We start from the raw sequence: 15458 nt of genomic DNA, 5'->3' as shown, positions 1-15458 counted from the left end.
GGGTTGTAACAACCAACCCTGTTGGGTTTTTTTTATGCTGCCTTGCGATAGTCTTCTATGAATTACAGACTTCAGTGAGCCTCAAAAGAAAGAGAAGTAACTGAATGTCTGGCTCTGAGTGGTAGTCCACGTGTACATTCACAGTGGAAATGTATGTTCTTAATCACTTAAGACTAGATAACTTTTTACCTTTTGTGTAGTACTGGTTCAGGGTGATACTTCAGGTATATCCTCTCGTCTGTTTATATAAATGTGAACATCCTCCTTAATGGCTAAATAAGGTAGACTGCTTGCACCATTTCTTCATTTCTACTCAGCCACCTGCTCAAGTAGAGTGTTACACTACTCATAGTTTTTAAGCTTCATACAAAATGTTGTTCCCTATTTGTCATCCAGACTAGCCTATACAGCTCCTTAGTGGCCTTTGCAAAGATTTTTGTCCTCTTGTAGATGAGAACCAGCTCCCGTTTTCTGATGAGTGTGGGAAGTGTTTTTGCTACCTCAGAGAGGAACCTGTTCTTAATGTCTACTCCAGCTGTTCTTCCTAAATGTAGAAGGAGAAAATATTAGGACTTCTACCACTTGTGGAACTTGCTATTTGAAAAGCCTATGAAGGCCTCATAGATTAAAAGTGGAAAAAAACCATTTCACATGCCTAAGTGCTGTGTGTTAGTGTGTTGTACAGAACTCCCAAGTGTGGACAGGCAGAAGACTTGCATTGGAGAAGAGTTTCTATTGGACTCTGATCCATTAATGCACACGTGCCCCAAGAGCCCATGCCTGTCTAAGTCAGCACTGCCCACATCTCAGCACCGTCTGCAGAATTGAATCACTTCAGCCAGTGTCCTTCTGAGAGGTTCATTGTCATGTAGTGTCTTTCTCCCTTGCCTCCTCCATTGTAGCCTCGCAAAGTAGAGGCAGACTTAATCTGCAAACCTGATGATGTTTTCTGAATCTGCCGTCAAATCTGGAACTGCCTTTGGGAGTTCAGCTGGCACTCAGTCCCTGGTACAAGCACTTGCTGTCAGTCTGTTTTCAGCCTTGGACTGCCCCACTCCCAGTTACGTGTTGCTCCTGGTAGCAGTGTCTTCATACAAGGCACCTTTCTTAAGTGTTGCATTCAGTTTAACAAATAGCCCAGTGTATTGGCCACCTTTCTCTTCAGACACCTGTGCTGCCAGCGAAGTGTATTCCACAATCACGTAAAAAAGTTGCTCTATCTTGTTGATAGTAAATAGACTTTCTTCATCAACAGTAACTTTCCTTCTTTTGCCAAGGCCTCCTTTAAGCCTCACAGTTTGCAGGATTCCCCAAAACCCTGTGTCACAGTGCCACCCAGAAGTCTATCTGTACTTGACCAAGCAGTATGCTGTCTTGGAAGCCCCAAAGTCATGGCAGTACTTGGCGAACAAGTTCTGCAGTTTTTATTTGTGGGAGGGACTTAGACTTTCTACTAGGCAGCTGACTGCTTTGAGTGTGGCTAGTTGGAAATGCCCTCAAGTATGAGTTTGGTGATGGCCTATGCATTTCAGAAAAAGCTCTGGTTGCTGCTATGTGATGTCTCTGGTTTTTTAAGTTGCATTGTCTCTGGTTATGTTCTAGTAGCTTCCTTCTTTCTGTTTGATTTTCTACAGAGAAGGATCTGGAATTAGTGGTAGAGGTTCCATCTCTGCTTTTTGTACCTGCAAGAGCTGAAATGATGTGACTGGGCAGATAAAACTTGCAACAGCTCTTTTTCTCAGATGCTTGAAGCTTACACGTGGCATGGAGAATAATAGACACAAACCCGTAACTCTTATTTCTCTGTTGACTGGCAATTTCTGTTCTTAAGGAGACTGTGTTGTAGTATACGTTGAATATTTTGATAGCACCAAGATATATTACAATGAGTTCTTGTTTGAGTAGTTGTTTTATTTAGTTTTGCATAGCTGAAAGGTATGGAGCTTTTAATAGCATTGAGATTTCAAGTTGTTCATTGCTAACATTTCTTGTCTTGCCACAAACTTGTCATCTATTGTCTTACTGTTTTCAAAAGACAATGTTATCTTTAATCTAAAATAACTCCAGTTATTCTTAATGTCATCACAGGTAAAATGTTCCAGTCTCCAGATATCACTCTTATTGTAGAGTTCATATTTATGTTTTATAAGGAGAAACCCATTGATTGGCTCCTGGACCATATCCTCTGGGTGAAAGTGTGTAACCCTGAGAAAGATGCTGTAAGTTTGTTTTTATTATAAAGCTTCTAAAGTGTTTTCATGATGGTGAATGAGTTGGTTTTGATGAGCTGAAGGCTAGCATACTGTGTATTATGGTTACTGCATGTCCTGAAAGAGTCTTTCTTCCTACCAAGATTTTAATCTCAAAAAGAACTTTATAGAGACAGTTCTCAGAGGCATTATAACTGTTATTGTTTCAGATTTTGGAGATGTATGCAGTAGGATGAAAAGCAAAAGTCTAGTTAGTTTCTGTCTATAACAGTCCTAAAATAAACTCATTCACTTAACCCCCACTGAGGCTCTGCAGAATGCCACTGCTTGGATAGCAGTCAGAGACAAGGTTCGGAATGGGGAATAAACTTTGGATTTTGGTTCTTTATTTCTCAAGTAACACTCTTGCTGAAAGACTGAATAAACAGGTTCTGTGCAAGAGCCTTGAACAGTATTCTATTTGCACAGCAGTCTTGGTAGATTTCTGGAATGAAAACGAACAACTGGATAAATAGGTCTGAGTTCTTGTTGAGTCTTCTTGGTTCATGTAATATCACATACTTGCAGTAAAAACTCAGCACCCTTGTGTTGGTTTTACTAATGTGATTTTTTTTTTTTTTAACCCCCTTGCCCCTCTCCCCCATTTCAGAAACATTGTGATCGACAGAAATCTAACCTACGGATACGCTTCAGGCCTTCTCTTTTCCAGCATGTTGGCCTCCACTCCTCTCTAGCAGGGAAGATCCAGAAACTCACAGTCAGTAGCTAAAATTTTCCTTCCTTTCCAGAGCAGGCTGATTAAATGAAAAACTTTGTAGCCTTTGAGAAAACAGGCATTTTCTTGTTGTCTGGCATTTTCAAGCATGTTGTGTATTACTCCAGTTGGAATGAACTCTCATTTAAACCGGTTAGTATCAAGTATAAGAAGTACTAACCTCAGCTTATTTTTGTGGATTTTTGCTAGGGAATATTTTTTACTTTAATGGCATGTTCATCTTATTAATCAGTACAAGATCTGATACACCCAAAAATGAGTAATGCATTCGTTTTCCGTTTGATGCAAGTCTTTATTTTAAGTGTAACCACTTGGGAAAAAAACATAATAAACCAGGTTATCTGACCAGCATGATGTTTGTCTTTCTTTCAATTAGGATAAAGACTTCCTGAAACCGTTACTGCATAAAATCCACGTGAATCCACCTGCAGAGGTTTCAACATCTTTAAAAGTCTACCAAGGGCATACGCTAGAAAAAACCTACGTAGGGGAAGATTTTTTCTGGGCTGTCACACCAGTTGCTGGGGATTATATTCTATTTAAATTTGACAAGCCAGTCAATGTAGAAAGGTTGGTAATTATTTGCCTTTGATCTCCTATCTAAAGCTGCTTGTTCGCCAAGAATGCTTGAAGATAGAATTTGGGGCTGTCATTATAAACTAAAGTGAAATGACATAGAGTCTTTGGAGTTCAGCTGAAACTATGATCGTTAGTGTCTTCCCCCTGATTCTTTTACTACTGTAAATTTTGTATTGCCTTTTTTTTTTTTTTTTTTTAATTTAATCCAGAGCCTTTTTTATAAATGCAATTCAAAACCAGTACTTCTCTGGCAGTTCATAAGAGAATTTAAAAGAAGCCAGTTTGATTCTATTTGTATTTGGTTGGTCTGCTTCTAATTACAGAGCAATTGTGCAGCATGGTGTGTGGTACAGTATGTTGTGCCCTGCAGCCTCAGTCCCTTGATTGTCCAGATCAGAAATCTTGCTGGAGCATATCATGATGTCCCCAGACCTGAAAGCTGGGAACTCTGAAGGGTAATGTTTTTTAGATGTAGCTTTAGGGCTTGAAAAAAGTCACCGTGCTAAGACTTCAAGTTGACCTATTTAGAAAAAAATAAACATTTAACACACAAAAAAAAGCAGGCGGGTGTGCCCTTGAAATACAAATATCTGTGATTTGTTAGAGGACTAAAGGTGACTTCTTTTTAGCTACTAGTCAGATTAAATAAGGATAATAGAGTTTGCACTTTAGAGTGTAGTCATCCTTTAGTTTTATTGAGACTTACTTGCTGCTTTGCTTTTTACTGTCTTGCCAACATAGTAGTCCAAGACTTATAAAATAAATTGTTTATTTAGTGTCTGCTTAAGTGTTGCTATGTTAGTGGATTCCTTTTCTCCTTTCTTCACATACCTTATGTGTTCTTTTGAGGCCAGTACCTATAGTCTGGTAGAGCAAAGTTTCTTTGGATCAATTTGCCTGGATATTTTTCTTGTGAAGCAGCCCTTTTTGCAGTCCTGAACTGAATCCAGTTAGTCAACTTCCGTGCCTTGGTACGTAATCAAAGGCGAAGTCTTCACCTTGGCTTAGCGTAACAGCGAGGATCAGTAGTTTCCTTGTTACTATGTTGTTCCAAACTAGTCTGACCTATGAAACTCAAGTTTGTCATTTGAGATGTCAAATTACTCTCTCAGTTGATTGCTATCCTTTAAAAGACTTTTCAAGCTTTCCAAGATGCATGTGTTGAGGAATATGACTGCCATACCTCCTTGGATTAAAGGCAGCATCTTTTTTATCCTGTGCCAGTAGTTTAAAAAATAGATGTTTTTCAGCTCAGATGTATGAATTCATTGATCTCTCTTTGATCAAATTTTCCATTTGAAAGTTATAAAGTAAACGTTGTCCAATTTGTGTGTTTGGTTTTGGTTTTAATTAAATAGAATTATATGCATCTACGTTAGGAATAGGGTAACTGTAAGCAGCAAATGTTGATCTGGGGTGAATTAGGATGAGTCAAATGCACAATGGCAATTTTGGAAAGTGTTGCTAGCAAGTGTCATAGGTCAGCACTGTTATTTAAAAAATGGCATGCACAGGCCTGAAGAAAATATTTTTTTATATGAATTACCTTAATGGTGAGGGAACTGGGGGAACGAGTAAGTACTAATTATCTGCGCACAAGGTGGGAAGATAGTGTTCTTTATTGTGCCCTAGAAAATTGTAGCTAGGCCTAAGGTAGTTACGTCTACCTGCTGTGTCAAGAACAGTCCCAGCAGTAGAGGATGATATGATTTTTTTTTTTGTTGGTGCATTTTCGTTTTAGAAGAAAGGGAACGTCTTGTATTCTGTTGCTTTCTCAAAGGAAGTCCACCAGTTAGAACGATGCTACCTGTTCAGACTTAACATTCTTTGAGCTATCATTGTAAGCCATTTCAAAGTTTATTATGATTTTAGCTTCTGTTGCCACAGTGTCCTCACAAATGCAGTATTTTGCCTTTCTGAAGTCAGTGGCTGATTAGGGCTACAGATGATGGAATTTCAAAGTGTTGGGGACTTGTTTTTGTTTGTCTGCTTAACTTCGGCAGCAGCAGATTTTGGTAGGTGAAGGTCAAGTGGAGCAATGATGTTTCCTGATATTTTAAGGATGCTTGGTGAGGTAGTCAAAAATAAAACTGTGACTTGCGGGTTGAAACACAGAAAAGGGAAAATGGAATGAGCATTAGGAAGACTTACCTGGTAGGGAGATATATCTGATTGTGGCAATTAAGACTAGAAAATACGCTTTTGAAAGCCATCTTGTGTTTATGAAGGGATGCAACAGGTTTTCCCTTTTTTTTTTAAAGCAATACAAAAGCTCTTTGAATTTACAGAAAATTTTGTCTACTAAGTTTGAGGTGTAGCTGCTTAATAACTCCCATAATAAATTCTTGATAAACAAGTTTTTCAGTGGAAATGTTGACCACAACTCTGACTGAATGAATGGCAGGTCTGTTACACTGTGACAGAGCATTAAGGTGTTCCTGTAGTTTATTTTTCCATGCCAAACGTTTTTCTGAACTGAATTTAAATTTTCTGCTGGATGTAGAAGTTCAGTAATTAGTTTTCATTAAGTCTTCAAATATTTCATTTTTGAGATCTGGGAATATTGTCAGGGATAGCACTGGCAAGGATCTCTTAATAGTTTAAAGTGAGAACTGAGCTCACTTCGCTGAGCATAAAGTAACATTTGTGGCTATGCTGTGCAAGACCTGGTGGGCAGATCCCTGCTGGATATTGAACAGTCAAATAGATGGTGCTTGTTCTAAACTACACCTGGAGAACAGGGATGTGTAAATTGGAATTGTCTAATGCTCATTTTAGTAACAGGTTTTGTACTGAACCTTTTTATTTTTTTTCCAAGCAGATCATCTCCAGCCACAACACTGAAGTCCCTTAATAGTAAGCTAGGATCTCATTCTTATTTTTGCAATAAGAAGATACATACCTCTCTTTCAGTAGCATATCCTTGAGAATGAAAGTAGATCCACTGACTTGCTTCTTAAAAACAAATTGCACAGCTGTGTTGAAGATGTGGTTTGGTTTTGGTTTGTTGGGTTTTTTAAAAACAAATGGATGGACTGTTTTTTAAATGCTCAAAACAGCCTACATTGTAAAGATAAGAAATACTGAATTTCTGTTCCCTTAGGTTGTTATATAATTATTGAAATCCACTTTGCTATTTTGGTATGTACACTGTTGTTCCAAGCACACATTTAATTATTAAAACTGACAGTTATATTTCAGAGTTTCTTTATGAAGCATACATTATTACTACTTTAATGCTAGTGCTGAATGTAAATTCATTTTCTTCACTATAAATAACAGATTCAAGATACTTCTTTTCTTTACTAGTTACTCTTTTTCTTCAGAGATGTCAGTGAGGAATGTTGTACTCGAGCAGCTCATTGTGAAGAGCTTTTGACTTTAGACAGTGCTTTGTTTGAGGTTTTTTTGTATGTAGGAACCTCTGAAATATTGGTGGATGAGTAGTGAGTCTTAAACAGAGGTAATAAACTTTGAATGGGATCCTAGTTTAAAAAAAAACAAAACCAAAACACATCCCAGAAAGACGTTCCATTGCAGCACTTAAGTGATGCTGGTCTCCATCATCATCACAACCATCTCTTTTTTGGCTGCCTAAGTTTCACACTCCTCCCTATAGATGTGATTGACACAAATCAGATATTGTTTTCAAAGAACATATGCACTAATACATTGAGGAAGCCCTTGGAAACACATAACCTATGGCTGTTTTAATTAGATTATGTTTACACTTGTCAACTTTTCTGCAATAGGAATTTAGAATGGATATTTATAAAAAGGGCTTCACATTTCTTTCAGTACAAATTGCTTTCAAATACTGATCTTTATTAAAAAAAAAAAGCTGCAGGAGAAGACACGGATGTATTTTAGACTGTGGAAAGGTAAAAAACCCCACTAAAATCCAAAACCCACCCCAACCTGACCAGTGTATTTATCTAAATTTGCTTTATATTTTTAAAATATGAGGCTCATCCTTTCTTATATGTAACTGCTTGGTAGTGTTACTTTAAATATTTTCAAAAGGATTAGCAGAGTTTGTTTTGGGGGGGGAGAAGTATTTGGGTTTTGTTTGGTTCCCCCCCGCTGCACTGCTTTTAACTCTAGTTGCCCCACAGTTGCGTTCTTTTAGCAAGATATTGGGTAGCGATCCTAATGTGACAGCGATTATTAATAAAGTGATTTTATGAGGTAGAACTTGCTGACTGGAATTTCAGCTTTAAACTGCAATCTTAATACTTTGACAAACCAGCTTGTAGATTACATTTACTACTTTGTGTAGTGATATTGGCATAGATACTGGATGTGCAGTATTTGAGACTAATCATCTAGTTTTCCATATTGATGACCCTGGTATCCCAGGGAACATGTGATGTTAACCTCACATATATTTCCCATGGCATCTTCTCACAAAATAGAATTCCCACTCATGCAAGAAATATATATTTGACTATTTAAGCTAGAAAATCAATGTATTGAGTGTGAAAAGTATCTTGTTGGGCTCCTGGTAACTAAACATACACATTACTTTGTCTGCTTTTGAAATTATTGTGGCAGTGCTGAAAAATACCTGCATAAAAAGTGACAGTTGCTTGCCTGTTATTACTGCCACTTTATTGTAAAGGAAAATAAACGCAGCTTTTAAAACAAGTTCTCTAGCAGTGAAAACTTCGAAGGAATTTGATTTTTTTTAAGTACAACAACAACAAAAAAGTATCATAGCAGTTGGTCATGTACGTATCTAAAATGTAGTTAATTATTCATCCTATGGGATGCAAGTCCTCCTGTGGGTAGAGAGATGCAAGATGAAATGCATTACAAAGGAAAAAAAGACTTTCTAATAGCTTTCCAAAACTGACAGTGAAGCGGAACTTTCTCATCATTTGCTTTTGCAGTAACAACCACTGAAAACCTAGGGAACTGCAAAATTGTTTGGGTTTTAGATTAGTACAGCAGTAACTTGACTGATGTATAAGCTGTTCTTTGTTGATAATCTCTGGTTAGTGTAGAAACTCTCCTTTAGCGCAATGCGATGCATTCAACCTTTCTTGGGCAATTTTAGCTGAAGAACCTCATGTGCATGCACACAGAGTGTATGATTTAGAAATAATCTTTGTTCTGATTCTAAAGATATAATATAGGTTATTAAAGTTTAACAACATCTTCATTTTATTAAACTTTAGTGGTGGTGTCAGTTGCCAGGAAATATTTGAAAGTCTCTTATTATTTTAAATGTTTTGGTGTTAGCATATTTCAGGTGGGATAATATTTTTAGTGTACACAAAAAAGAGAATTTGAGGACTTTGGTTTCTGTGTTTGAATAAGCTTCTGTACTAATGAGTAGAACATCCTCAAATGGATGCACTGACAGCGGGGATTTGGCAGGCAGGCTCACGGCCACTGATGCTGTTTGCTCCAGGCATGGAACTCTGCCCATAACAATGAGGCAAGAACTTCATATGAAAAGGGGAAAAAAACCCCAAAGTATGGATCAGAGACAGAAGAAAAGAGCTGCCTGAGCCTAGGACATGCTGCTTCCTCCTTAATGGCACTAATATTCAGGATTTGTGTATTTGGCAGTGTTCCTGGGTTTACAGTTCTTAGTCAGAAATCTTAGAGGCTTAATGCTGTTGCCTGAACGTTAGATGTCTAATGCCACTTGAGATACCCTAAAATACTTCACCTGTTTTCCAGAAGGGCTTGAGTCTCTCAGATGTCACAATTGCATCTTGCCAGCCTGTGATGAGGTCTCATACCCAAGTGCATCTCGAATGGTGGCAAATGCCTATGTTTAAGAAAACGGAATGGAGTTATCATCTGTGCTTCTGGAGAATTAAGCTGGGGGGAAAAATGTTTATGTGCACACACATATACACACACACACACACATATATTAAAACAAAACAAACCTCAAAGCCTTTCTACATTTCACTGGATTAAAAATTCAGCAGAAGTAACCTTGCAAAAGAACATAAGGGCCTTCTAGCTAATATTGATGTGGTGGAAAAATGGGTAAATTCCTTAAAGAGCAGAGATTTCAAGACAGAGAACAGCCCCTCCTTTAAAAAACAAACAAACAAACAACAACCACCCCAAACAAACAAAAAAAACCCAACCACAAAACACGAAAAAAAACAAACCAGCTCCAAAACAAAAAATTAAAAATAGTTAAAATTTAATTTAATGCCAAACTCTTTTCTATTACAGTTGATGTGTGTGTACTCCAGAGAGCACAGTGCAGGTTTAGAAAGCTGATCTCGGTTCTCACTGGGAAACAGAAGGCAAGAGTAGACCTCGGAATGAGATTTTCTTACCCAGCTAAATGCCTTCTACGGATATTGCACAGTTGAAGACAGTTAGGAAATGGTATGGGTAACCTTATAAAAAAATTTAGATTGACTTTTAAAGTGGTGTGAGAAAATGAATGTCTTGGGTGTGTGTTGGATAAAAAAGACTCGGACCACTCCCCAAAATCCTCCCATCACCTCTTCAGTCAGGCTACTTTGTGGTCCTTTGACAAATGTGAGAAAGGTCTCTCCTTTTGATGTGCTGGTTTGGCACTTCTGTAAAAATGGGGAATTCATCCCTTGGAGCTCTCAAACGTGCAGCCCAGTTCCTATATGGACAGTTAGACTGGTTGGTTTTGGCAGAGGAAAGGAAATCTTACTGGGCATTTTGCATAGAGCTTAATGGGGTCAACATTCCTCTTTTTTTGGTGTGGGGTTGGGTTTTTTTTGGTGGTTGTTGTTGGTTGGTTGGTTTTTTTCCCAACTTGGAAACTATAACAAGAAGATAGAGAAGCTCCGATTAAATTGCTTACCTATTGTGAGTACTTGGTGGCTATACATATAGACTTGAGGAATTAAGCTTTTTTTGAAGTATGAGCAATTTTTGCAAAAGAGTGGGTAAGAGGCATAAAGGATAGGAGAAGAGCTTGAGAGAGGAAAAAGATATTATTCATCTTCCATTTGTATTCTGCACGAGGAAATGATGTGTGGTTAATACTGGTTTCCAGTGACAGTAAAATAACATTTCCTAATGAGGATTCTGGGAAAATGACAGAGAGGAGGTAGATTAGATTTCTTTTACCACATTTGCATCTGGTGATCAAAAATACTGGATAGAATTGGTGAATAATGACTCTTGCAGTGGATGATGGCATCTGTAGAGAGCCAAAAATTTGCTGACTGAATGTTGTTTTTATAGAAATTCATGCTGTGCAGAATTAAAAACTGTTATGCTGCATGTTGCTATGGATAATTTGCCGAAACGTGGAAGGAAACATTTCCTCTCTGCCTTCCTACCTCTTTTCCTTTTCTGAAAGTGGGATGTACTAAAATATATCAGATTGCTAAAAAGAGCCGTAAGGAGAATACACAGAGAAAAGGATTTGATTCCTGATGTTTACAGAGCACAAAGGCCTGTGTTCATAAATAGATTCTTAGAATATTTGTATTTAGCATCAAGTGAGATAAGTCTTTTGTTTCCTTTAAAACAAAACCCAAATATATTGACAGCGGATGTGTATTGTGCTCTTTAAAGAATGTTTGTGTATTATTTCCTTTTATAAAGCTGCCATAATTTACTGATAAAGTTATTGTGTGTTCTGTTCTAATTTTTAATTGCTCAATAAAATAGAAAATGCATAGAATCACACTTCCTATATACAAAAAAATCATTTTCACTTCTATTTATTTAAATAAAATACAAAAGACAGTAAGACAGATTTTTAATGCCTAAAAGAAAACAATTTAGGTAATAGCATAATAGTTTTCTGGGCCTAAATATGCTTTCATGTGATGGACGGAGCAGAGATACATTCCCTTCATAAGCAAGCTAGGAGGAGGGTAAAGAAGTGTGTGTAGTTGGGATTTTTTTTTTTTTTTTGGAAGTACAGGTGCTGCAAGATGAAAAAGTTTAGCTAATCAAAGACGACTATTAAAGCTAACAGTGCAGATTATTAATATTGATATTAATTTATAGACATCTTTTGGGGGATGCTATAAAAGATGAGAATCTTTCCCGGTGCTCACTACTGGGGTAGTTCTGAATCTGAGTGTAGGCTTCTAAAGTACCGTAACAGTTAACTGCATTGGCAAGCTAATGATATCATCAGTGTATTAATGATAATCATGCTTCTGCCCTCCTCTCTCTTTGTGTGGTAGGATGTGTATGACTAGTTGTTTTGGCTTACTGGGTTTTGTGGGGTTTTTTCCCTCTAGTTGACTTGATTTTATAGGTGATACCTAGCTCTATAGGAAGAAGTCAAACCCTCAGTTTGCGTAAATACTCAAGTCATTGAATGTGATAACTGAAGTTTTCTTTGGAACTTTGACTTTGCTTCGTTTTGTTGTTGGTTTGTTTGGTTGGTTGGTTTTTAAACCTTCAGTGCCCTTTAAATTTTATTATATAATTTTTTTTGGCCACATGAGGTGTTAATGCATCCTCTATTCCTCTCATACTACATTGAGGTGATGATGAGAATGTATGCAAGTTGGTTCATACATGTTGTAACTTTTGGCATGAGGGAGGTTTGGGATATCTACAGTAGCTAGTTATTATCTTTGACCTGTGCATCTTTTAAAAGATACTGCCAGAGAAAAAGGTTCTCTGAGGTTCAGTTACATTAGTATTTCATTTACCAGTTGTAAGTTAGTGTTACTTTTCTCTGATGACTTCCATCAAGAATGTCCAAATGTGTCCATGTTTGTATTTTGTAATGAAGCTGTGAAGTAATATTCCATGAGGTAATAGTAGTATTTTTTTTAACTTTAGGTGAATTTGTATTTGTTTGAGAGTACTATATTTAGAGATCTATGGCTTTCAGAATTTTAATTTGAAAGAATGGTTCAGAAGGTGTTATGTTTAAGCAGCATGTAGACAAGGATATCTTAGTGATTCCATCCTACGAAAAATGTCAGTTAACTAGGAGGGGGGGAAAAAAAAGCATGTTTTTAGTGTTTGCATGGACTGTCACCTGTAAATCCCAGAACAGATGTCAGAATAACTTAGCCAGAAGCACAGCTACTTCCATGTCTTTCAGTTTCTGTATCCAGAAAAATCTTTCGTAGTCTGAAAACCTTGAAAACTTGTGATTTATCAATATGTCAGGGAGGCAAGTTTTACAAAAGAACGGCTAATGACACTTCTTTTAGGACCTGTAGAATATCTGTTTACTTGTAAATTAAATTTTATTTCAAATCAATTGTTTTAATTTGTGACTTTTATTTCTAAGCAAAAGATTGATCATAGATGTGAACTGTGTATGTATATTCATACTTCTGTTTTTAATCTGTGTAACTTTTTCTGTCTAAGTAGGTGTTATCTGTCAAGTGTTCAAGCAAGGATCAGATATGAAAATATCCCTTCCTTTCTAAACATAATTTTAAATAAGATGTGACATATGCATATGTTATATATGTATGTGCATATGGGTAGACAGATAGTTATACAAAACATACTAAAAAAGCAGGTTCGGTTACATGGAAATCTGGAAATGAGATTTTATTAATTACTTCTGTAAATTGTGTTGGCATTGTGCCAACTTTTGAGTGCCTTGCCCTAACGGAGTGATAACTGCTGGGGGGGGGGGGGAAACTGCACTTCAGTTTCAAAAGTTGATAGCACAGTTGGAGAAATGGTTGGCTGTGGTTGTGTGGTCGCAGCGTTGTTTCTGAAAACAAACAAACAAACCCCAAATAAATAAATACACACCCCCCCCCAAAAAAAAACGAACCCACAAACAAACGAAAAAACAACCCACTGCCACCATTTCCCCTCTGCCTGCCCCCCCCCCACCCCCCCACCCCAAACATCCCAAACCCATTATTGTTCATTGAGAGCACGGTGATCACAGATCACCAGAAGTTTCTTCGTGGCTTTTTAGGTGTGTCTTCTCAGAAATAAGATTTGTGAACTAGGAAACACTGAGGAAAAGCACTGTGTCTGTGGTTTGGTTGGAGCATTTGATGGCAACACCTTAGATGTGAGTGTTTGATTACTTGCATTTTTAAAATGTCTCCTTAGAATTTTCAGTTTTTTCAAGAGAAAAATTTCCAGTAATGATTAGGATATGTGACAGACTGAAGGATGGCAAGTCAGATCTGCTAGGTCAGAAGACAGCAGAATATACTTTTAGTCCTCTTCTGGTCAGCTTTGCCAAGAGTTTTGTTTTGCTTATTATTGAGACATGTAAAAACGGCATCTTCCTAGAAAGGATAATTAAGTCTTTGGGGTTTTTTGGATGTTACTAATGTTTAGAAAAAGTCACAAGATTTTTCTTGGAAGAGCTGTGGATGATACTTGTAGGTAGCTTGTGTACTTTAGACTTGACTAACCTTTCCATTAAACTATGTGGGGAAATTATTTTTCTTGAAGCACATACAAAGCTGAAGCTTACTGAATCCAGTTTTGTTTTGCTGTTCAATCTGTGCAGTTCTGCTGAAACCAGTGCGACAGAAATTGGTGTAGCTTTCTTATATCAGAGTGTGTGGTTTTACTCCTTTTCTGAACCTTGATAAAAGAAACGTTATATGTGTGTGTGTTTTTGTATTTTTTTTAAAAATACTTCTATCATTTTGGGATCATAGACATTTCTAAGTCAGGGTCAGAAAGCTCTGTTTTCTTCTACTTGTCTTGTAGCTATGGAGTATGGATTAATGGCAAGTACTTACCTGGCTTCAGACATATAGGATAAAGACAAACTGGAATTTACATCTCCACTTATGTCTTAATAAATTGCAAATTGAGCTAATGTTTGTAATTTTAATCAAGGGATAATTTCTGAACTAATTTTGTCCCTGGCTGGTGATGTATTTAATGTCGAATACGGTGCTTACTGTTAATTTCTCTAAGTTCCAATTGAAGAAAGGTTTGAAATGTGTTGATAGATTTTACATATTCATTTAAACGTATTAAAAGTAAAATAGGCTTGTTAAAAGTGGCATCTGAGTAGGTGTAATATCTAGGTAGTTTTTGACAGTAATCTGAATAAACTCGGTAGTCCACTAGAAAAAATGGTAAGAAATGAACAATTTCTCAAGCATTGATACCACCTAGTGGTAAAAAATATTGTTACTTGTTTACATAATATGTATTCAAAAGAATATGTGTTATATATAAAGAAAGGGGAATTAAACTGTCTCTTTTGTAACATTATCTACACACGCGTGGTACTGCAAAAGCTGTTTGATAGTGGGCAGCTAGAATTCGAACACTTGCACTTCACTGCTTGATATGTATGGGGATGGTTGTGATACAGTTTTAAACATAGTTACTCTGTCCCATTTAAAAAAAAAAAAAAATTCATTAAATGCACAACTGAATGAGGGTAATGGAGACTTTGTACAGGTATAAGAAAACCCACGACCTTTTCTGGGTGTGTATACATGTCAAAAACATGCTTTTGTTTAAAAAAAAAAAAAAATCTGTCTTTGGAATACAAGTTTGAATTCAGGTTAACATTAAGGGTGTGGATATGGGCTGGGAATTCCTGGCACAGTCATTAACTTTGCAATGAACCAGAGTGGAGAGCCTGGTCTTGGGGAAAACTGGCTTGGCAAAATGTTGACTTGGATAAATTCCAGAACGGGTTCAGAATGGATCTGCAGAGTTCATCCTGTGGGCACAAGGAGGGGGTGGCACGTGGTGGGGAGCGATGGGGAGAGGCTGCGGGAAGACAGGGCTCCTGCTTCTGGAGGTGATACCACTGCATGCCAGGCAATAAGGACTACAGTGTTGGTCACTTTGTGTAATGCGATCTGTCAAGATCAGATTACGGAAAGTACCTTTCTAAGCAAAATATTGCCCAACTGCTCTTCAAAAAATGCAAAACTTTAGCCCTTTCAATTACAGTAGTATGTGAAAGCATCTTTCATTTCTTATCCCCAGCTGCTGTA

At 37.2% G+C, this 15458-nt stretch overlaps 1 protein-coding gene across 1 annotated transcript in view; it reads left to right on the top strand.

Moving 5' to 3' along the window:
- The window catches only part of MGAT4A (alpha-1,3-mannosyl-glycoprotein 4-beta-N-acetylglucosaminyltransferase A), a 75637-nt gene that overhangs the window by 56197 nt on the left and 3982 nt on the right, over positions 1-15458 (top strand). The window contains exons 9-11 of the mRNA XM_009472570.2: positions 2089-2219; positions 2860-2967; positions 3362-3555. Coding sequence (XP_009470845.1) covers positions 2089-2219; positions 2860-2967; positions 3362-3555 — 433 coding nt within the window. The remainder of the gene's footprint in view (positions 1-2088; positions 2220-2859; positions 2968-3361; positions 3556-15458) is intronic.

Source organism: Nipponia nippon, unplaced genomic scaffold (genome assembly GCF_047370975.1).
Source record: "Nipponia nippon isolate SJK-2023a ecotype South Korea unplaced genomic scaffold, ASM4737097v1 scaffold_2, whole genome shotgun sequence".
NCBI lineage: Eukaryota > Metazoa > Chordata > Aves > Pelecaniformes > Threskiornithidae > Nipponia > Nipponia nippon.
The sequence above is the reverse complement of the archived record's forward strand: the minus strand, read 5'-3'. Positions and strand labels throughout refer to the sequence as shown.